The sequence below is a fragment of the Empidonax traillii genome, unplaced genomic scaffold (assembly GCF_003031625.1).
Source record: "Empidonax traillii isolate 1590-97213 ecotype Southwest subspecies unplaced genomic scaffold, ASM303162v1 scaffold148:size1803964, whole genome shotgun sequence".
NCBI lineage: Eukaryota > Metazoa > Chordata > Aves > Passeriformes > Tyrannidae > Empidonax > Empidonax traillii.
The window spans coordinates 540,262-564,012 of NW_020955341.1; the positions used below are offsets into that span (position 1 = coordinate 540,262).

The 23,751-nt window shown below is 36.5% G+C and overlaps 1 protein-coding gene across 5 annotated transcripts in view; it reads left to right on the plus strand.

Moving 5' to 3' along the window:
- SBF2 (SET binding factor 2) overlaps nucleotides 1–23,751 on the plus strand; it is a 254,794-nt gene that overhangs the window by 142,242 nt on the left and 88,801 nt on the right. For all 5 annotated transcript variants that reach the window (XM_027884520.1, XM_027884515.1, XM_027884518.1 and 2 more), the window contains exons 7-16: nucleotides 2,913–3,045; nucleotides 4,568–4,676; nucleotides 5,414–5,527; nucleotides 6,334–6,411; nucleotides 8,554–8,667; nucleotides 9,192–9,320; nucleotides 10,086–10,184; nucleotides 12,369–12,573; nucleotides 14,794–14,903; nucleotides 16,434–16,583. In XM_027884520.1, coding sequence (XP_027740321.1) covers nucleotides 2,913–3,045; nucleotides 4,568–4,676; nucleotides 5,414–5,527; nucleotides 6,334–6,411; nucleotides 8,554–8,667; nucleotides 9,192–9,320; nucleotides 10,086–10,184; nucleotides 12,369–12,573; nucleotides 14,794–14,903; nucleotides 16,434–16,583 — 1,241 coding nt within the window. The remainder of the gene's footprint in view (nucleotides 1–2,912; nucleotides 3,046–4,567; nucleotides 4,677–5,413; nucleotides 5,528–6,333; nucleotides 6,412–8,553; nucleotides 8,668–9,191; nucleotides 9,321–10,085; nucleotides 10,185–12,368; nucleotides 12,574–14,793; nucleotides 14,904–16,433; nucleotides 16,584–23,751) is intronic.

Consider the following 23,751-nt stretch of genomic DNA (forward strand, 5'->3'; position numbering starts at 1 on the left):
AGGTGTGTTTGTATCACAGTAAACATTTCCAGTTCCTCTTCCATGGCCAGTTAGAATGCAGTGAACATCTGGGAGACCAACTTGCAGAGTGTGGTGAAAACATTTGCAGTGCATATTCTGCTATGTGGCATCAAAGCTTATCTCTGGGAAATAGCTGCTAAGAGTAGTCATCTTAAATATCAAATTATGTTGGTGCTGATTAAGCTGCACTGAGAAATGCCTTTGTGGAGTACAAACTGAATCTTTATCTGTAGCCACTAACATGCAGCAAAACCAGACTAATTTCCCCAGTGAAACTATGAAAACCTCACAAACTGAATCATCCCTCCTTAGTAATTTAAATGAACTTTGTGCTCCGTTGACGAGACATCCTGAATTTTCTGTAAATTGAAGACATTCGCAAAATCCATTTCTCACAGTGGTAAAGATAAAGATTGGACAGACATAAAGTTTGGCACTACATATAAGCATGAAGATTACCTTTATTATCTATACAATAGTGCATAATTTTGGTAGTCCCTAGGAGGCAGTGGGACCTACAGCCCTAGTGTTCAAATACTATGAAGTACTTGCAGGTGTCCTCCTTATACATAAGCAAAATCCTGATTTACACTTCATTCATGTTTTTTGTTAGTAAAGTTTTTGCAGAGGTTATTACGTACTCTTGAGAATTGTGTATTGTTTTGGTACCTGATGAGTAGGCCTTTATTCACAAGAGATTTCAAATGAAAAATGCTGATACTGGATAAGTTGAAGGACTTTTAAAGGTATTAGAATTGAGATACTCCTTCTAGACTCTTGAATCCTTGTAATTCACAGCAAAATAATATCATATAGCTAAAAATGCTGGTTTTTTACACAGCTTGATTTCAATTGAATATCCTCAGTACAGGAATGCTCTTTAATTGTTTGCAAAAAATAGTTCAAAGTCAGTAATGTGCAGAAAATATTTTAGAATTTTTATCTCTCAGCCTAGATTAGAGTTTTAGGATGGGCAGAATGGAAATCCATCTCTTTCAAGAATTTTGTAGTTATAGGTATTTTGATCACAAGAGAGGCCTTTTTAGAGCATTTCATTGTACAAAATGTTGTGAATATTTGTGAGGCTTTTTGGTAATATTTTCCTCAGTAATACCTGCCAAAACATTATAGTCTTATAGGGGATTGTTTGAGAATTTTTGTATCTGATTGTAGGAAGAAATTGTCAGGTGTTTAAAGAGTATGTATTCCTAAATGTCTTAAGAAGATATTTGATGTGGAAAGGAAATATGTAAAAAGCCCACTTAGCTTGAAAACAAAAACTTAGTTTAAAACAAAAAGTATACTCCAGAACAGTCCTTAAAATGTTCTGGGAAAAGAAAAAGGGCAGTTCTGCATAAAAGGGGCAGTTTGAGTTTTTAGACTCTTAAGATACATGCTTTTAAACAGGCAGCAGATTCTAACTTTGTGTTAAAAATAAGTATATGCACACAAGAAAGGACACTATGTCCAGTTAGCTTCTAGCCATTCACTGCTGAGTGCTGTTTCATTCACTTGAGGAAACTCGTTGGAATGTTTTTCTTGTAACACCATCCTCACATTGTGTGTTACAAAGCACTTTGTTCTCTGCTAGCACAATATTAATTATGCCACTGAACACAAGGGCAGTCGTTTGCAACAGTAACTCACTCAGCCTTATAACAAAGCCTTCTGTCCTCGAGTCCTCTCAAGCCTCTGCCTTTGGTTGTGTGAGTGTCTGCAGGAATCCTGGAGAATGGAGCTGGAAAGCACAAGGTTTCAACACAGTATTATGTTGCTGTTTGATGTTCACCCTAAGAGTTAAGTCTTTTTTGTTCCACAGCCCTCTCTGAATCCTTGTCCCTTTATGTTTATGAGCTAAGCTTCACTCCAGAGAAGAAAATTTGCATCCATCATAAAAGAGAAAAGATTTATCCAAACATGTAATAAAAATTACTTTAAAAAACCAGAGTGTTAATAATCATGTGAGTAGAGTGGCTCTGCATAGTCACACTTCTTATTGGGAAGATTATTGTAAGTAAGTAGTAGCTTTGTGAAGGTAATACAGGCTGTCTTACTGATAACACAAGCCATGTCCTCAGGGAAACATCATACATTCCAGCATATTTCAGGAAATTTCATAAATTTCAGCATATCTCACATCTCAGACATGTCTGCTTCTCAGGATGGGACTTTGTTTTAAAGGAAATATATTTTTGGTTTTCCCTGAAAGCACATGGCTTTGTCTCCTAGGTAAATTATACTGTCTTAAAAAATCCCCCAAAGCACCCTATCATCTGATTCATGAGCCTTACCCTAAATCTAGTGGGGCTTGTTTAAACAGTCACATCTTCTTAGTAACATGTATTCTCCTTCTGCCCTCTTATAACCTTGTGACTCCTCGAATGCTCTTCGTGGATAAAGGATGAATGTATTTACTAGGAAGTCTTTGTCATTTTCTTTTGAGCTCAGCAGTATGATTTCATTATTATTTTTATCCTGCTTGGAGATACAGAAAGACTGGAGATCAAGTTAAGCCTGGATCAATGACCAGAATTGATACTGGATACAGAGAAGGCTATGCAGAAGATGCACATAATGCTGTTTGAAGTCATTATTGAGCATTGCTGGGATTTGTGCTGAGAAGTGGAAATCCTTGGAAGTGGTGTTGAAAGGGAGATGTAATACAGTATATTTGAAATGTAGAAATACATTCAGATGGTATTTTAGCAACCTGCAAAACAGAAGGAAGCTGCAGTAGTTAAATAAAAAGTAGAAAAAAACTTGGTACTTGGCAATTTGTGCAATTATCTTAGGCTTTTTGAAAATTCCTCCAGAAAATGGTACATTTTAATGTAATTTTGATTTTTTTTTGGCATGTTGTTACAGTTCTTTCTTATTTTTTTTTTTTTAAGGAATCCAAAATGTACTGAGCTTGTTCTGTGCCGTGCTTACAGAAAATAAGGTTCTCTTTCACTCAGCAAGTTTTCAGAGGCTCAGTGATGCCTGTAGGGCTCTGGAGTCTTTGATGTTTCCCCTCAAATACAGGTGAGTTGAGTTTTGATTCTTTTTACTCGTTAACTAATTTTATAACACATTTTATAACCTCTGTTACGTTGTCCTGTACAAAAGGAGTTGTGCTGAACTGTTCAGATAAGCAGAGGTTTTCATGATCATACGTGCAATTCCTAGGCTGTACAACATCATTAATAAAAGTCTGATTGCATCATGGCAGTGGAAACAATTAAGGGAGAAACATTCTACCTACAGATACAGTAGAAACCCTACTCACAGCATCAGCTGGATGGTAAAACTTGACAGTGATGGCCCATGAGTAAATCATGGAAAAGATAAGGAGGAGATCTAACAACAACCTGCCAAAAAGAAAGAGAGGTGTGTGGCAGAAAACAATGGGGTCATAAACTGTACCAGGGGAAAAGGAAGTTTTTGACTGTATGCAGGGAAAATGTGTTTTTTTAAGAAGATAATTAAAGAGTGAAGCAGACAACCTATGGAGCTTCCTTCCCTGTAGGCCTTCAGGAGCAGCTGAACAGAGCCCAGGACAACTTAATCTGCATTCAGTCTTGACCCTGTTTAGAGCAGTAGGTTGGATGAAATGATGTCCTGAGACCCTTTATAACCTGAAAGATTCTGTGGCTCAAAAATAGCAGCTGCATTGATGGGTGTCACAGTTTGAAGTTACAGACAAATGTCCTCCAGAGAATGAATTTAAGTCAACAAATTGGTGCTCTCTAAAAAGCTGCACTTGGATGCATCATTTTGAAATGGAAAATTTAATGTCAAGCTGTTTTTTTTAGGAAGAAAACATCTAATCCTGGCTCACCTGTTTCAAATCATGTCGAATTTTAGTAGTTTGTTTTATTTAAAATATGTCAGAGATGGGCTTCATCTTCATGCAAAATTAGTAATGAATGTGAACTTTAATAACTATAAATTAGATGTTGAAATGCATTGAACAGTTTAGATCCAGATTTTCATGTTGCTCTAATTGAAAACATTTTTGTTTTTTTTAAATCATGCAATCAAATAAACAATATCTGAAGTAGTGTTTTGTACATAATATTTAGTTGTCATTTCAATATCAAAGCAAAATATTTAATTTAAAGATTTCTTACTAATGATATTTTACAAAAAGCTGAATTGTAGGTGTCTGGCCCCAAACTAGCCATGTTTTTAAAATGAAGGTATTGTCCATAGCTTTAGTGTCCTTGGCTATTTAAAAGTTGGGGACAAATGTAACATACACATAACATAAATGTTACAAATATAAATAGGCTTCTCTTATTTTGAAAAATACGCTGGTTTGCAATAAATTGTAGACCTTGTAATAAATTATGGAGCTTTAATGACACGTTAATTTTACAGCATGCTACTTTATAAAGAGGTATTTACTTAATACTTTCATCTTTTGTATTTTTAGAGTAGTTATTTCTAGTAAATTTAATACATAACAGGAAGTTTTGCTTTTTTTTTTTTTTAAAGAAAAAAGTTGCCCTATGTGGAAGGATAGTCAGAAGATTTTATTTTATTTTATTTATTCTTTTCACAGTTATCCCTATATTCCAATTCTTCCTGCACAGCTACTGGAAGTTCTCAGCTCACCAACACCTTTCATCATTGGTGTACATTCTGTCTTTCGCAATGACATTCATGAGCTTGTAAGTATGTCTGGCCAGCTCATTCATCCTCACAGTGTCTTTTGTGGTGCTCAGCTGCAGAGGTTTTCTGTGCTTCAGAGATGTTTGTATGAGAAATCCATATATGTGTTCAAAATATTGTTGTGGAAAGCAAGGCAAGACGATCAAAAGAAGAAAAAAGAGAAAAAGCATCAATTCTTTGGTAAATGTATTGAGAGTGTAAAGTAGAGAAGGGAAAATACTTGATTCTAGTGCAGGATGGAAAGGAATGCATCCATTTCCAGCTTTGTCATCTATTTGTTGTGAGTTTGAGCATTTCACTTAGGATTTTTGAAATGTATTTTCAATGGTTTTATTTTGTCCTTTTTAAGCTTATGCTTGAAGAAATCAAAGCAGGGTTATGAGTGCTTAGAAACACATAATTTTAGTTATAGTTGCCCTCACTGTGTTCTTTTGCAAAGAGCTGATTAGATATCACAGGTCTCTGAACACAGACCTGGAATATCCAGAAACAAAAATAATTTTTAAAAGTTTGGCCTCGTTTCACTTTCTTTGGTTTACATTCGTTTTCCATTACTAGATTCAGTAATAGGAAGTATTTAGAGTATTTCCTTTAGCAAAAGTATTCTGTACATTGAAGTTAGTACTGGTTTTAATTTGTTTATTTTAACTTATGTGCCGATCATGAAATTTGAACTGTTGTGTTTTTAAACTGTGCTCACAGCATGCACTATCAATAACGTGTTTGTCCCTTGCAGTTAGATGTAATCATAGCAGACCTGGATGGAGGAACAATTAAAATTCCTGAATGTATTCATCTGTCTCAGCTGCCGGAGCCACTGCTGCATCAGACTCAAATGGCACTTTCTCTAGTATGTTTTGATACAAACCCTATTTTCCGGCCTCTCACCCCTTTGTAAAAAACTAAATATAAATTTCAGTATTAAGCTTTCAAACACATGAGATTTAAAACTCTGATTCATGTTAACGTTCTTGGTTTTAGAAGAGTTTATTACCTGAGTTTATAGTTAATATAATCAATAATTTAATACTAAAATGTATTTTTCACTATTCAGGAGATGGGTAGTGATTTTTCCTTCTTAATAATGATTTTTTAAATAAGAGTATTTGAGCAGCACTGTTACCATTCAGTTTTGCTGCTTTTATGTTTTTATAAATTCATTTCAGCTGTACATTGTCTTGAAATTTAACAAATTAATTGCTATTTAGTCTTAAAAGTTTATTTGTGTGATGCCCCTTTTTCACTATTCAGGAATGATGGATTCTACATTAGGGAATCACCAAAAAATGTAGTTTAGTTTGGTTTTTTTACTATCATTGTAGTAAGTTAGAAATCACCTTATTTGGAGGTTTCTCAGCAAATCTTTTGATCTTAAAGAGAAGAATTATCTTTCTGGTAATCTGTTTCAGATGAATTGACTCTAAAATCCCTGTTGGTATTGACCGGCTTCATGGGCTGTAATCAGGGTTTTTGGTAACGAGCTCATTTAGAGAAACCTGAAACTGAGAAATTAATCCCAACTTTATTTCCTTCGTAATTTAACTCGGTCTCTTACTTGAGGTGCTTAATATCAGTGAATATTACTTTGAGAAAGAAGATTAAAAGTAATTTATCTTTTTATCAACAAAAAAAAATTTTGTTTAAAAAATTCCCTAGGTTTTGCATCCTGATTTGGAAACAGCAGATTATGCATTCCCTCCCCCACGAACAGCTTTATCACACTCAAAAATGCTGGTAAGGTTTCTGTGTTATGTCTGACTTTCTTAAGTGGAAAACTGTTGAAATTTAAGACTGACTTTCTCTTAAGGATTTCTGCTTTGTGTTTTCTTTTCCATATGCTTTCTAGAATTATTGGTGTAGCAAAGAAATTCATCTTGCCCTCTAATAGCATTCTAATGGGTTAGAAGTTTTATAAATATATTTTTATTACTGTGGGATCCCCTAATTTTATTTTAATACTGCTGTCTGTTGAGTTAAATCTGTGTCTCTGTCTCACAGACCATAAAGGTGCAGAATTTTACATGAGTGGAGAAACTGGTCTTTTTATGTGTTTCTGTAAACATTAAAATTACTCAAAAATGTTCTCCTGTGCACACACACACCCCTCCAAAGAAAAAAAAACCTTCAGAAACATTAAAAATGTCATTATCTAGATTTTTAGAGTAAATATGAGTAAAGATAGGAGTGGTAGCTGTGTGAGCAAAACGTAAGCCACTGGTTTTACAATAATAATGATAATTATTGTACGTGGTATGGTTGGATATAGTGGGAAAGGAGTTACATGGGTTTTAACCATAAGTAGTTAATTGCCTTTAATGACTTTCAACCTGAGTGGAACTGTATGTCTGTAGTTTAGTTTATAGGAGTGTTTAAAGCTGAACTTGAGTTGGTAGTCCAAACTAAAATCCAAAAGCCAGTTCAGTTTAAGAACACATTTGAGTAGGTATATTTGGAAATGTAAAACTCTAATGTATTTGTTGTGCTCATTTGTTACTTTAGAGTTGGGGTTGTTTCGTTGCTGAAGACAGGGAATATTATCCAGATTTCATTTAAACTAATGACAGAATTCAGCTAAAATCTCCCTTTGAATAGAGAACTTAAAAATTAATATAATTTGTGTCAAAATAACTATTTTGTTAAATCTGAAAGAAGCAACTATGTGTTCAAGTAGTCAAAATGTCAAATGTGCCTGATAAAATCCTGGAGAGCAGCAGAAAATGGGCCTATCTTATAAGGAGTAAAAGGAAGCGCTTAAAAATAAAGTTAAAAATAAAATAACATTGATAATGTTCCAGTGAAGAGTTAAAAGACATCTAGTAAAATATTCCAATAAGGCAGTATTATAGAATCTTGTATATACCTTATCTCTTTAAAAAGTCATTACAAAGTTTAACTTACTAGGTTGTATTTACTTGTTAATTATCTGACCAAGTGGTTATGTGATAATAAATATAATATTCTTTGCTGTGTATAAAGTTAGTTTATTTGAAAAGTCCTTTGAGACACCATAAAACCTGAGGTCATAAAACAATTTTTAGGACCTCAGGTTTTTGACATGGCTGAGGTGTGAGTGGGTACCTGAGCTGAGATGAAATAACAGGGTGACACAGTGTTTGATGTCAGTCTTTAATGGCATCTGGGCCAGATGGAGATGTCACTGCCCCAAGTCTGCCCCCAGCTGTTCACATCATTTCCATTATTCCTGTAGTGTCTATGTAAGCACTCTCTTACTTAAATAAAACAAACCAGGACTTTAAAGATCTACTATTTAAAACCTTTTAAAGTAACTCTGGCTTATTTTGGCGGCCGTAGATTGGCAAGTGAAGATGTGGGTTGGAAGAGTCCTGGACAAGTAGCTGAGCAAACTTAGAGCAGAGTCCTCATCTGGCAGAGCCACAGCTGATGGCTCTGGTGATGCCTGGGATGCTCTGAGCCTGGATCCTCCAGCAGCAGCTCTGCCACCTTGGGCTCCCATGGTTCCCTTCTGTCCCTGCCCACTCCAATGGCACAGCTTGTGTAGTTCTGCAAAGCCACACTTGCTTTAGGGAATAAATCTAAAATAAGGCTAAAATACCACCTTTCCTTTATTTAGTATCAGCTTTCTCTCATGGCAGTTCATTCATGTGTTTCACCACATGACCACCCCTCTGTTCCACTGGCATTGCCCAGAGCCTGGGGTGTGGGAAGGACCAGCAGGAGTGAAGCACAGCCCTCATCTGTTACAAGTAGCTGAATTTGTCATTGCCAGCTGAGGACAGGGCAGGGGAACAAGATGACTGATGAATTTATAGCCATTTCTCGTATAGTTTTATACTAAGTGTGGAAAAGCTTACAATACAAAAATGTTTTGACAGCGTATTCAATTACTGCTTACAGGATAAAGAAGTGCGAGCAATCTTCCTTAGGCTATTTGCACAACTTTTCCAAGGATATCGGTCCTGTCTTCAGCTGATCAGGATTCATGCTGAACCCGTAATTCATTTCCACAAGGTAAAAGAGAAGCAGACACGTGTATTTAGTTAGTATTTGCTTGCACCGGGTTATTCCCACAAGCTTGCCTTTTGAACAAGTGGTTTTAAAAAAATAAATGAAATTATCTGCATGTGATAAGCATGTCATTTTGGCATAGCAGTATATCAGTGTGTTTTAGTGGGACTAATTGCAGGGACAGTGAGGAAATGCAAAACAAAGTTAACATTTAAATTTAATACAAATAAACATTCAAGGAATCAGTTGTCAAATTTTGAAAACATATGTGTGCAATAAGAAGACATTGCTCAAAGGTACTAGTTTTCTGTTTTATTACCTGTGAGATTTAAAAAATGTTTGTATCTAACTTCCAGTTCTGAATTTAGATGTAAAAAGATACTATGTATAATAAAAGATTTAATTAGAAAGTGCCACATACTAGTATAAGCTGATAAACTGGTGAAAATGTTTAACTGTTAGTACATAAATGGTTGTAGTTTTGATCCTTATAAAATTTGTGCATTTTTTTTCTGTCTTTGTTGCAGGCAGCCTTCTTGGGCCAGCGAGGCTTAATTGAGAATGACTTTCTAACCAAAGTCCTCAATGGAATGGCCTTTGCTGGTTTTGTGTCAGAGAGGGGTCCTCCCTTCAGAGCCTGTGATCTTTTTGATGAGGTGAAAACTGTTTCTGTCTTCCCAAGTAAATTATGATGTACCTGTGATATATCAGCATGTGGAAAACTACTGAAATGCTTCTGAATCCTCACTGTTTATTAAATCAAATTTATACTAATCTTCTCAATTCTCATTTTCTACTAAGCAGATATTTCTGCCTTACATCCATAAAATTGTGCTCTGCTCATATGTATGAAATGAAATAGTTGTGTAAATCTTAGTAATGCTGTTCCCCTTGTCAGGTTTGTAGCTTCATAATACATCACATGTACTAGCACAGAATTATTTTGAGTACTTTAATTGTATTCTGTGAAACTTTAACAAACTCACTGAGAAATATTAAATACATATCCAAGAATATAAACTGAAACAAACAGTTTAAAATTTTTAAAAGTAATACCATATTTTTACTGTGTTGACTTTTAGTTGAATGTACAGTAAAAACAGAGTTTGGTATTAATTCTGTGTAATAGTAGTAGTAGTAGTACATATGAGAAATGTGGATTGTGGTATAGCAATGTGATAGGAATGTTTTAAGTATGCAGGACTTTCTATGTTAGGTAGGACTAAAACATCTGGTAACAAAAGCTCTGTATGAAACTGAAAATGTGCCATGTTCCAGAGCAACATGACTTTGCACATTTTTTGGTGTTCAACTTTCTTTGCTTTGTTTCAATTTAAGATTAACTTTTCATAACTTAAATAGGAAATAACTTTTTTTAGTTGAATTATGAACATTTTTGTTCTTCCTTTTTTCAAAAAAAGTTGGTAGCCTTTGAAGTTGAAAGAATTAAAGCTGAAGAGGGCAATCCACCAAAAATGATAAAGCATGTTAGAGAACTTGCTGAACAGCTCTTCAAAAATGTAAGTTTATTATACCTGCTGCACTTACAGAGTTGAGATGGTACCATTGAAAATTTTTATTTCTGAAATTGATCCAGTATATGCACATGGAAACGACAGGCTGTGGTAGTCATCATCTACATTATGGCAAAAGACTTTGAACTTTAATAATACTGGTTTACATATAGCTACTGCTACTTATCACTCCGTTTTCTTAGTGTGTATTCACATAATGTATATAAACTGTTTTTCTCTCTGCTGCGACCTGTCCATGCCAAATACATCTCTTCTTGCCTCTCAGTAGTTTTTCCTATGAAAGCTATACATCCAGTTTGGCATAATGTATACTTTCAGCAGATCTTTCGTGCTGTGTGACCCAGTCCCCATGGTTTGTGCGCTCAGCAGGCACTACTTACTCTTTTACAACCTTTTTCTTGTACCCTTTGGGTTTCCTACAGTTCCTTCTGGTTTCAGGCTTGCCTTCCTATCATGTGTTTGTGTTACGTAGTGCTTTTGTAAAATCTCTTACTCTTCCATTAGCGGGGTTTTGGTTTGGTTTGGTTTTGGTTTGTGGGTTTTGGGGGACTTTTGGAGTTGTTTTTTGGCATCAACTACTCTCCCTTCTTCTCCCATTTCCTCTGGTTGTTCAGACTCCACATAGCATTATCTATTACACAGTCAGTTGACACCTTTGTCATCCTTTCTTTCCTATGTCCCACTTTCCCAAAACTGTGGTTTACAAATACACTTCTATAAAAAAAGCTCAAGAATTACGGGATGTTTGGGGGTTTTTGGGGGGTTCTGTTTGCCTTTTCTGATGATGAAATTTATTTATACCATTGTGATTGACCTGCTACTTCACTACCACTAATCGATGACTTAACAGGAGTATACTTTTATATTCACTAAGTCAGTGACTTGGAGCATTTGGAAGTCAGATTTCCGGTAGTTCTGCATACATCTGTCTTTAACTAAATATAGGTGATGAGTGACATTCCTTCCTGAAGTTATGCCTAGAGCTGCCTGCTTTTAATCTGACTGCATGACATATTTTGACATCTTGTTCACAGTTTTAGTAGTCGTTGCATTGTAGCTGTGGCAGTTTAGATACATGTGAGAGATGAGGTCTGTTAGGGAGAGATAATGTTTGTATTAGTCTAGATGATACAAGTGGAAAATCTACACAAGTTTTTGGCATATACCACTTCAGTAGTTCAGGACATTAGACCTACATACCTAATACATGAATGTCTGACATGACGTTTGTGCTGTCCAAGGTTAAAGTAACTCTGTTTATTTCCTCTGAATCTCTCTTCTCAGTGAAAAGGATTGTGGAATAGTTATTCTCCTTTTCTGACATTTTCTGCTCCATGCCCTCTGTTACCCCCTGCTGAGACTGTGTTCCCTTTCTCTGCCTTGCTTCTCCTGGAATCTTCTGCTCTCATCCTTCTAGCTAGACTTTTGGCTCTTTAAACTTTTCTTTCCAGAGAATATATATGGCCATGTAGCTGGTTTGTTTTGAGTGCTGTTTCTGAAGTTGTTGCATTTATTCTCCGTGTTTTCTTTTGCTCCCATAAATGAAAGTATTAAGCTGCTGTTTGCAAATTTGCTTCCAAGCTAGTTGTGCATTTGCAATAGAAACCTAATTGATGGAGTATCCCTCTTTGGCATTGGTATGTTATATGCTGTAAGGAATAGTATAGAGTCAATTTGGACAAATTCAGACATGATTAATGATAATCCCTGGTACACGTGAATGAAGAGATGAAAATATTCTGGTTTGTTTGACTGATTGTAATACTCCTAAAGATATGCGATCCTGTGAATGTTGGTAGGTAGTCTTCAACCCTCTGTCTAATGAAGAGATTGATTGTCAAATTAATTTCTGTTCAAGTCCTAAATACTCATTAAGCTGCGTAAATCAACCCAAGTTAAGCAGTGGTTTTCTTTTGCAGTTTTTCTTTTTGAATTTTGCATGTTGACAGCAATGATTTTGTAAAAGCCTTTAACAAAGTTGGAAGTATTACAGATAACGAGTCGAAGGTAATATCAACATGAAATGTTTTATTAGTCATCTACGTTAGATATTTGGCTTCTTAATCTTTCAGGTATGAGAGATACACAAAACAACAGTAAAATTAGAGTAGACCAGTAGTAGCACTGTGCGATACAGTTCGTGGATAACCTTTTGCTTTTGACCTGCAGGAGAATCCCAATCCCCACATAGCATTCCAGAAAGTGCCACGGCCCACGGAGGGCTCCCACCTGCGTGTCCACATCCTGCCTTTCCCCCGGATCAACGAGTGCCGGGTGCAGGAGCTCCTCCAGGAGGGCCTCGCCAGGAGTCAGGGGGCCCCCCCTGCCACCCGGGGGGACAAGAAGTGCGTTGTCCCGGCGGGTCCCCCCGTTGGTACGTATCCATCATCCTGTCCCCGGAGTTGAATGTGCAATTAGCATGACTGCAATGTGTTGCTCCCAATTTTGTATTAATACTCTATTTTTTGTGATCATAGTAAACTCTGGCACACAGACTTGTGCGTTGGCCTTTGCAGTTTTAAAAACCATTTTGTATCTGCCTTTGCTAAGAAGTCAAACGTCCACAATATGAGGGGCAGAATTGCTAACAACAAAAAAGGGTTGGATCTGAGTTAGATTTTGAGTTAACTATTAAACTAGGTATTTTCTGCTCACCTAGGTCTATTGAATATCACCATAGGTTACTTGTAGGACTGACTGAACCAAGCTTTGAACTGTTAAGAGTTTCTCCTTTGATACTAGTGGAAGGCATGTAAATTACTGGAAAAAGGCAAAGAGCAAACGTAGCATCTGTCTCAAAATTAATATATCTATATTTAAATAAAAAGAACGGATTTAATTTTAGTGTCAGAAAAATTCTATTAGTCAGTGGTCATCAGTGTGAATGATGGCGTAAACCAGTACGTTTAATAACCTTGCAGGCCACGTGAAGCTGACAGAGCTTGCAAAACCTTTAAAGGGGGTGGGGTTAGAATTCAAATCAGTCTTTAGAAAGTAGAGGTCTTACCACTGGTCTCTGTTGAATTTTGTCCTCCTCTACTGTTTTTCTTCAAATAAGGTATTGCACTTGCACAGACGTGATCAGCTGACTAGGCAGCAGTGCTTCAGAAATTAATTTGGGGATTTTAATGACTGTAAGGCAAACATGACCCAACTATATCAAGCTACTGCAAAAAAGACAAACATCTTAGTAGGATGTATAAACAGGAGTGCAGTCAGTGAACCCCATGGAGAAATCTTTTCATTGTGCTTGGTAAGGCCTCAGCTGGAGTGTTTGTATCCATTTTTGGACACTGGAAGACCATCTCCATTTTTGGTTCTGTTGGAGGGAGTCCACAAGAAAGCAACAAGAATGACCAGTGGTCCGGAGAATGTGACCTACAAGGAAAGATGGGGAGTTGTTTAGACTGAAAAATAGAAGACTGAGGAAACACATAATAGGAGTCTTCAATTATATCAGAGGCAGTTAGAAAAAGAAGGGGAATAATCTGTAATGATAAGAAATAATGGGTTTAATTGCAGCACAGAAGTAGAGTTATTTGTCAGCAAGATGTGGTAAAATGAGGATTGTGAGGCAGTTGAGTGGATTTTTTGTCAAGCCATGGAGTCTCTGTTATCACAGAACATTGGGAACATATTAGACAAACATGAGAAATAACATAAATAGAGTTGATCCTGTCTAGGGACAGCAGGATGAACTAGATGGCCTCTTGAGGCCCTTTCAGGGCCTGTTTCTCTTTGGATTTGTGTAAGAAGAGGATGAACTCTCTTCACCTGCCTTTGCTGTTGACTGTGTCATTGAATCTGTTTCTTATGGAAAAAGGGTGTGTGCTTGTGTTCTGTTGTCTCTCTTTAAAAGGCTTGATGCAACAGAACATTTTCTTTTTAATAAGTTAATTCTTATTCCAAAGGGATTTTGTGGGTTTTTTTGAGGAATAGCTTTCACACTTACACTCCCTGCTTTCCTATGTCTCAAAATCTTTGGGTATTAGTAACTCATTATTATGTACAAGAAAAGCATATTCTACATTAAGATTATATTCATTTGATACTATAGAGAAAAAGAGGATGTTAGTTCATTTATTCTGAATTTTCTTGAAAAATCATAGTTAAACTCTGCATGAAGAAAATAATCTTTAGATGTCAGCAAATTGGAATCTAGATAAGAAAACAGGTTTATCAGGTTTTATTCCATGTTGCAGAATTCTTGTGATGGCCAACTAAAACCAGTTATCTACTGCTACAAAGTACTCAAGGCTACATAGTTCAAAATATATATTTTCAAAAATATATTTTTATATTTCATTTGAATGTTAGAGTTTGTAATCTCTTTGAGCCAGTAGGAATCAAATTAAACAAATATTTAAGAGAATGCAGTTGAAATTCAGAGCACTCTCTTCTTTAGATAGTATAGGAAAACCAAAGATTTAGGATCTTATGTTCCTGTCTGTATATGCCTACTAATGATATTTGCTTAACAGAGTAAAATGGAGGGAACAGTAATTTTTAATTTTTTTAAAAGAAATTTTTATATTCTTTGTGGCTCTTGGCAGGAGTCATTTTATGGATGTATATTCTTCTTTCTCTTTGTTAGTTTCCATAATGGAAAAAGGAAGCACAGTTTTCAACAGTGCTCAAAGGCTGGAAGTTGTCAGAAACTGCATCTCGTTCATTCTTGAAAACAAATTTTTGGAGACTGAAAAGGTAATAAAAGGAAATTTTAACTTTCCCAAATAACCCTCTGTTCTGTTAGTGAGCAAATGGAGACTGATAGTCACAAAGTACACTTTGAAGTCTTGTTTCAAACACTAAGGATTATTTTGACCATTTAAATGAATGAAGTAAGCAATAAAACTAATCATCTAAACGTAATACTGTGTGTCATACAAGGCTAGTGAATTTGAAAACCTGTTTCTTGTACTACATGGGTGCATTGAAGCCCTTTTTGCTAATTTATTAATGTTATAAATAGTATTGTCCACATAAATTCTTTAAAACAATTTATATAGTTATCAATTGTATATTGCTCTAGCAGTAGAAGAAATGCAAACAAATTAGGAGGAATGCAAACAAAAGGCATACATATATGATTGATTCAGTTTTGAATGACCACTGCTCTTTTTAAATTTTCAGTACGGTAAATTTTACTGGTTATAAAAATCGATAACTTGATAGAACTCAGAGAGGAATGTAAATATTTGGCATGTCTGCCTTCACTGCAATGTACTAGTGAGTTGTTATTCTTGAAAATCTTATTTCCTCCACAATAAGAAATTGCCAAGTTTTGTAGATTCTGTCCATAGAGTTTTCAGTTATTGATTCTAGAACAATTACTCAAACTTACATTCAGACCTAATTCTACATATGAAAATGACTGTAAAATTATTTTAAGAAATTTTTTGATTTCTCAGGGAAGTATAACCTGTGTATCTCTGAGGCTGTGCAACTCAAGATAGAAAACGAGCTTTGCTTGATTTAAAATTACGGTTTCAAAATGCACATGGGAAAAGTCATATTAAAATATGCAACTCTGTGTAAGAGTTTTGATCCAAGTCGAGCACAGAGTTTTTAACATCTTTCAACTAACAGGTGCTTGGGAGAGTGCAGTAGTTTTTTTGTCCCTCTGCATGGTAAATTTGTCTTTAGGCTGCCTTTATTACTTACCTGTTATCACCATTAACTCGAGTCCAGAGGGCCACAGTTGAGAATCACTGATGTAGTACTTGCTGCATCTTTAAAATATTGACATAAATATTCTATTGGCACTGTTTTAGGATAAACTGCATGACAATCTTGTGTCCTCATTGCTATGAGAGGTATGCCACTTCTAAAGCCATTTGTCATTCATTGCTTATCAGAAAACATGCTGGTTGGCCTTGGCAGTGAACTCAAGACCTGACCTGGCTGGTACAGAACAGAGCGCTTGCTTTCGTGCACCATAATCCATTTCTGATTTCACATCCATTCAATGCCTGTCTGTATTTAATGATTTCTATTTCCACATGTAGGCAAGAAATCCTCTTTAGTTCATTTGAAAAAAAGTGGGAAAAATTTAATACTTGATAACTCAAGCTAAATCAATGATTATGCCAAAGTTTGATATTCAGACCGATGAGTAATTTCCAAATTATTCTTTACTGTCACTTGCAGTTTCCTGATAAAGGAAGAACGATATTCAATGTGAATAGTGCCATTTAATTTCGTTTTCATAAAGTCGGGTATTTTTCTCTGCAGACCCTGCCTGCAGCTCTGAGAGCCCTAAAAGGGAAGGCAGCTCGGCACTGCCTGACCCAGGAACTTGGCCAGCACGTTAAACAGAACCGAGCAATCCTGGACCATCAGCAGTTTGATTACATTGTGCGAATGATGAACTGTGCTTTGCAGGTACAGTATGGCAAGGCTTTGTTCTTTGATTGTCTTTCTCTTGTTATAATGATAAGCAGAATTGATTAGAGTGATGTGGAGAAGCAAAATAATTAAATTATAGGACCATGTCCTGCAGTGGTGTAGCAGATACTACTTGATGGTGGATGTAAGATATTTTGTTGTTGAAAGGATAAAGGACAAAACACTCAGATCTGTACAGATCTGCCTGATGTGACAAACAGAAAGAAAACTTCCCATTATTAATAATTTGGATACAATTTAGTTTTGGTAGGTATTGAAATGATTTAACTTAATGACTCGAAGTGCTTTTTTTAATGAGTAGGTCTTAGCCTTTCCAGGTCATTTTCAACTCTGAGCTCCTAAAATGTGTATCACCCAAAAGTTTGTCCTCTTTGTAATCTCGTAGTTCAAGAAGAAAGCCTTTTCTGCTTCCGTGGTTCATGGTGGTAGTTCTGCTTGTCATGTGGACATCTTCATTGGTCAGACACACACTGCAAGTGTTTGCAGTTCATCTCAGTTATTCTACTGATAAATTACTTTGTGCTAAATAACCATCAACATACGGTGGCAGCTACTGATGAGAGCGTAATATGTGGATAACTTCTTTTCATTGCAATAGTTGTTCTGGGTTACCTTTCCTTGTTCTCAATTCATTATCTGAAATATTTTATAGACTTACATGTTTTCAGTCTGTTATCTGAGAATGTAGTAGTATTTTTCTTAATTTGTAACGTGATCATGTTTGGTTATAACTTGTCCTTTGTTGACCCTGCCTGAGTTATTGTATCAAATTAGGATTTGATTGAGGCATTAGTATTTTAATACCACCCTCTTCTAACCTAAAACCCACTGAAATTGTTTTGCAACAGTTTGTTGAGCCACATTTTTTAAAGGTGAGTGCTAAATCCAGCTTTCACTTAAGTGTAGAAATAAATTTTCGTTTACTGAACACACGGTACCTCAGCTCACCATCAAATGCAAGTTTTGTTGTCTGTTGCATTTCTTGTTTGTTCACAGTAAGATATTTTTCTCCTGTTGCAAACAGAGTTCAACTTTGCCTGAGCAGTGGTCTTAGGCAAAAAATTACCTGCAGGTAGCAGCTGAAAACTGAAGTTGACTGGCTAAAATTGCACAGCATGTTCAGTGTTCTTTTTTGGCACAGGCATTGTCCTTTTCCAAGCCCAAAGTCTAGCCTTAGAGTAGGAAGAAAAAATGAAGTTATCTGTGAAACTGTATTTCTCTGTCCAAAATCGTGACTAATGGAATGTTCACCTGCTGTGTATTCCAGAGTCAGAAATTTTCTTTCAAGCCAGAAAACAGGATTGTCTAGATATGCCATAGATTTTGCTTCTACTTTTTTGATTGTTCCTGGCTTAAAAAAGCAAAACAGACAAGTTGTTTTTAGACAAATACAGATCCCCTTTATTTCTATATCTTAATAGAAAACATAGCTGAAGAAAATGAGGAACTGAGGAAATTTCCTTTGCTGAGGAAAAACATACTGACATCACCTTTTAATAAAATAATAAAATCCAATTTTGGTCTAAAAAAAAAAAGTGAGCTTTTTCTTCCCAGTGGTTTGAAGGCCCAAGAAGGACCTTAGTGTTCAAGAAAATGAATGTGTCTGGAGTGTTACTGAAGTTAAAATAGAATTATTTTTTTTCCTCAATAAAACTATTAAAACATGCAGGGGAAACAGATCAAATAAGGATGCACAGTTTTATGCCCTTCCCCTCCCTCCCCCCACTGTATTTTCATATCTTTGAAAATATGAGTTGGAAATTTTCATTTCTCAGGAATAAGCCTGGACAACCTGAAAACATCTGAACTCCTGACACTGGGCAGCTATTTAGAAGAAAGTCTTTAGTAAATCTACTTTTATGACATATGAACTTATTTATTAAGATAAAATCATGATTTATAATTTCTCTGTGCACTTTGTTCAAGTGTGTTATTTGAAACAATGTGTATATTGTGACACTTTGGAGCTCCCTTGTATCAGTTCAAGAAAAAAGTACATTACCAAGACCTTACTTAAGTTTGCCCTTGCTGCAGTGGCACTCAGCAAGTCAGCATTTTGCTGTAGAGACATGAGTTCTGTTAGCTGCAGGTCATAAGACCAAGTAATTTAAACAGTGCCTGTTAAAAGACACAAAAATCTAATTTAAGCAATGTAGTCTTAACTGGAGATGTGCTCAAGCTTTAGGGAAATACCACATTAATTATGGTGGAGTTTTTGGGGAGAGTTAGATTGCAGTACGGCTTTAAGACCTCACTGAACTGCTGGAATTGTAGAAACTGTCTCAGTTTTACCACCAAACATCTCATCCCATATTTTTCTGTTGACGTTATTGCATGTTTCCATTGGCTTCTGTAAGATACAAACTGAAATATTGCTGTGACCATGAGGAATACAGCAGCTGATCCAAAGGCTGAGAGGAAAGGAAGGCCTTGGGCTCAAGCAACAGGTTGGTCAGAGCCCTGGCTGCCTGCTGGACACACTGGGTTCAGTGGGGTTGTGTGTGCAGCATTCTGCAAATCTAATGCAGATCCCTCTGTTACTAGTCAAGATTATTCTGATTGTTTATCATCGGGTTTTTTTCTTTTAATAGAGTCTATTCTCTTGTTTTACTGGAGTCCATAAAAACAAAGGGGAGATGCTTTTTAGCATCCTGCATGCTCGTTTTGTGCATGAAGAGCAGTACCTAAATAAAATGCTAGTCATAATCCCACCATGGATATTGTTGCTGGCCTCGTTATATCTGGTGGGACATGTCAGCTACCACAGTGCCTGAGAACAGATTAAGGAAAAAAAATTAAATATTCCTACCATTACTTGAAGTTAATAGCAGTTTTATTTTAGTGCAAAATTACTTAGGCTGTATTGCCCCAAGTGCCCAAATGGGAGGAAGGGAGGATGGTATTTTGCCAGTTTGTCTAGAGATGGCAAAACTTGGGCTTGACACATCTCTGGTGTTTGTCAGCTTGAACCTCTCAGTCCAAGAGGGGCATTCTTTTGAACTGTTCTTCTTTCAACTTTTTACAGACTGAAGGTAATGGGTAGGACCTGCAAATATTAATAGGTCTGTGATCTGTGGAGCAGTACAATAGAGTGTCATATTAATCTGCCTTATTTAGCAGGCAGGCAGCTGTGGTAGACTTTAGGTGGCTTTACAAATACAGTTAAGGTGAGGAATGATGTAGCAAGTGAGTACTTAAGTGTTAAAAACATCCTTACTGTGTCTGCTTGGGAAGAATTGACAATCTACTGCTGCTGAAATGGAAATGAAAGAAATGTTTCTTATCGTTTTTAGTAGGAGGATCAAAATGACATGGAGATTGTATTGTTCATTGGTTAAAACAGATACCTTCTGATGAGAGCAGGTAAATCCCAACTTTTATCTCTGGAAGGAGTTGTCATTGGCCACTCGCTAAAAACTTTACTGTCATGCCCTAAGTAAGACTTTTTCCCCTGACAAATCATATACTGTGTCAAACATTTAAATCAGTCTGTCTTACAGTAGTGATTAATGTCTGTGATAGCAAAGCAGGAACATTGAATTCTGTGCCATATGTTATATGACTAAATTACTGTTAAAAAACACCTCCAGTGTTGTGAAAGCTTGGTATACTGATCAACAATTCACTTTATTCATACAGACACCGTTACAGCTAAAAATGTGAAATTGTAGCTCTAGATACCATTTCAGACATTTGCTCCCCTCTGCTATCTCAGAATAATTTGCAGTTACACATAAATTTCTTTTTCAAAAGTTTCTCCTTCCCTTTAATTTTCTGTAATGAAGTTTGCTGACATTTCAGAAAAGACCACTTAACTTTTTTTTGCAACTAAAAAAGCTTTTTTTTTACCAGAGAAACACTTCTATGTAGTTATCTCTTCAGCAAAACATTGTACTTTTAATGCTCATTAGGAAATCATGTCAGAAACCATCTCAAGGCTAAATATACATACTTCTCCATTAACTTACTGCAGACATGACTTGTCCAGAGTTTCAACTGTCTCTCTGACTGGTATTTGATAATTGGGAACAATTTTCATATTAAAAAGAGATTCTAAACAATTTGCATAAAATATTTAACAGGAGCAATAAGGCTTAAAAAACCCTTGTTTCTGTGGAATGTTTCCCTTTAGATAATGCAGGACTGTGAGATAGCTTCCTTAAGTAGTTGGAGCAGATGAAACTTTTCGTTTAAACACCAAAGCTCCAGAACTGCAGTGTTGCGATATAATGCTGCCTCTGGAAGATGTTGGTCAGTGATGTTGCCTAACTGCATATTAGCATGTTTGTTTGGTAAATATGAGTCAAACTGGGAAACATATGTGCCCCAGACATCTGGATTCTTAATCTAAATGTGGTTGGAGTGGGAAAAAGGGGCATAAAACTGCTAAATACATAAATACTTCCAAAATTCTGGGGTTTAGGGATCTTCTATAATCTGACAGTTTACAAAGTCATCGATGCTGGTTTAGGACCCGCTTTGCTCCAGTGTCACATCTGTGTGAAGAGGCATGTGTTACACCAGTGTAACTTTAATAATAGACAAATCAGTCATTGTTTTAGTGCTGTAGATAATTTCTGATAGATCACTATGGCTTTCCGTAGTAGCAATAACCAAATATTTATCTTTCAGATAGATTGTACTGAATCTTCTAAAAGTATACTTATAGTATCCAGTATGAAACACAACTGTAGGGAGTCTTAGAAGCAACCAGGGCAAAATTAAAAGTTTGATCTATATTAGGTTACAGCAAAGATATATCTGGGCCATCATTTGTTCTCCAACATTGGTCCAAAGCAGATGAAAGATTGTATTGATTAATCTTGCCTCTAGAACTTTGCTTGTGATTCCTCTGTATTGCTCTGGTGGGATAAGGGCCTCTTTGTAGCACTTATTATACAGTCTGTCTTGAAAGAAACTTTAATATGCAAAATTTTAAAAATTACATTCCATAAATGATTTTAAATTTATTTGTCTTATGCAAATAACTTTTGTATTGCATTCTGCCACCAGATAAAGTTTTAAGATTTTCAGTCAGGTCTCAGAATTTAGAGATTTGCAAATACTGTCTAATAACAAGAGCAATTTTATTGCTCCTGAGAGAAAATCATCTGTGTATCTGTGTCATATGATTCAAATTCTTGGCAATATGAAGGTTAAATGAACCAGCATTTCTTGTATTTTATGTTGAAAACCATGTTGCTAAACATTTTTATTTTGGAGGGTTATAGTAGGTTTCTCTCCTCTTAGACTTTTATTTCATGATCTGCCTTTTGTTACTCAGTTTAACTGACATTCCTGGAAGCAGAGTCTCAGGATTCATGTTTGAATAACAGTATTTGAACACATTTTAAGGTACTTCAAAGCATAGAAAATCTATCATGCAGAGAAATCATGGGAGTTTAACAGGGCCACAGTTAATTCTATTAATTCATCAGTTATTAACAGTTTGATCTTTCTTATCATGTTAGACATAGTAATGGCTTTATTTAAGTAAAAGAAAGGAGATTAGAGTGTTTAAGGCTTGGACTTGAAATTCCAGATTTAATTCTGTATTGTGCTGCAGATGATATTTTAATTTTTTTTTCTAGTCTCATCATATAGTTTCTCTGGTCCATAGTTTACTACCCAAAAAGTTGAAATAAAAGCTTTTTCATTCTATTGACTTTTTAGAGGGCCACCTGTAATGTTCTGGTCTTAATAAAAAAGCTGCTGTTCTTGAATCTTTGTTCTGATGTCTCTTTCTCAAGAGATTGCACAGATACAAAAATGCCATTGCATCGATGTTGAACTGATGGTGCTCACAAAATGTCTCTAGGGGAAAAAAAAAATGGAAATGCACTGTAGAAAATTGTATTGTTGATCTGTTTTTATTTTTCCTTTTTTCACTCTGAAGAACATACTGTTGCACTCATCCTGTCTCATTGGACAGGCACAGAGTCCAGGAAAATTCCATTCACAGGCATCTGTTTACGAAATCCAGAAAACAGAGTTCCTTTTTTTGCGAGGTTGCCTCTGTGTGTGTGCATTCATGAAGTAGGTGTGTTGTGTGCTGCTGTCACTCAGCATTGCAGACTTCCCAGCTGCGCTGCTGCTGCTGCCAGGCCAGTCAGAGTCACCTTCGCTGCAGGTGTCACGGGAGGTGACCACTTTGACATAGCCGTGACCACTTTGACACAGCCATAACCATCCTTCGCTGGGCCAGGACACTCCCTGTGTAGGTGACAGTGTCCCAGTAATTCCTTGTGGCATCCCCTCAGGACATTTGTGTGTGCCGTGGTCTCCTCAACGACGTGCCTGGCTGCTTCCCTATGTCTGTCCATGTACCAAGGTGGTTGCTTCCAGTTAAAGTGTTAAAATGCCTCAGTGGTTTTAGTGAGGAGTTTTCTTGATGACCAGGCAGCAGAAGGCCGTGGCTGCTTTGCACGCTGGGGCTGTGCCAGCAGAGCTGTTCAGGAATGAGCTCGTGTGTGGCAGGGAACTTCCTAAATTGCTGTTTCCCTGGAGACTTCCGAGACCCTGTTTCTGTTAACCTGAAAGCATTTCTGACCTCTGTGTGGACCTGCCCTCCCTAACCATTGCACAAGACTGTTACTTAAAGAAAGGAAATGAGAAGGATAAGCAGAAATGAGAGTCCCATAGTGTGTTGTCCGTACCTGCTTCTGCCTTCAGCCTCCCCCCCTCTCAGCTTCTCACCAAAACACGTGGTGTTCACACACTTCCTTCTCTCCTCCATCTACACATATGGGCATGTGAATACCTGAGGCACAGGGGTGATACAGATATCCATGTCTGCTGTACAGAGAAATACATGCACACGTATACACATATACACATAGATATAAACTTAGTAGTAAATGGAAGTTGAAATAATGCCCCAGTCCCACTATGGTCAGAGCAGTCTGTTCAGGGTGTGATTGAACATGTATCTCTGGAGGGCTCTGGTTGCAGGGAATTCCCTGGTTTGCCCCAGATCTCTTGCTGCTACCATGAAAAGGAATTGAAAACGCTAGAATAAATGTGATAAAATCCTACTTTCTCTTAATATAACTTGCCATAGATATAACTTGAATTCTAGACCACACTCTGTGGGGATGCTGATTATGCCTTCATTACATTTCTGTGCAGTTATCAGAGCAGGTTC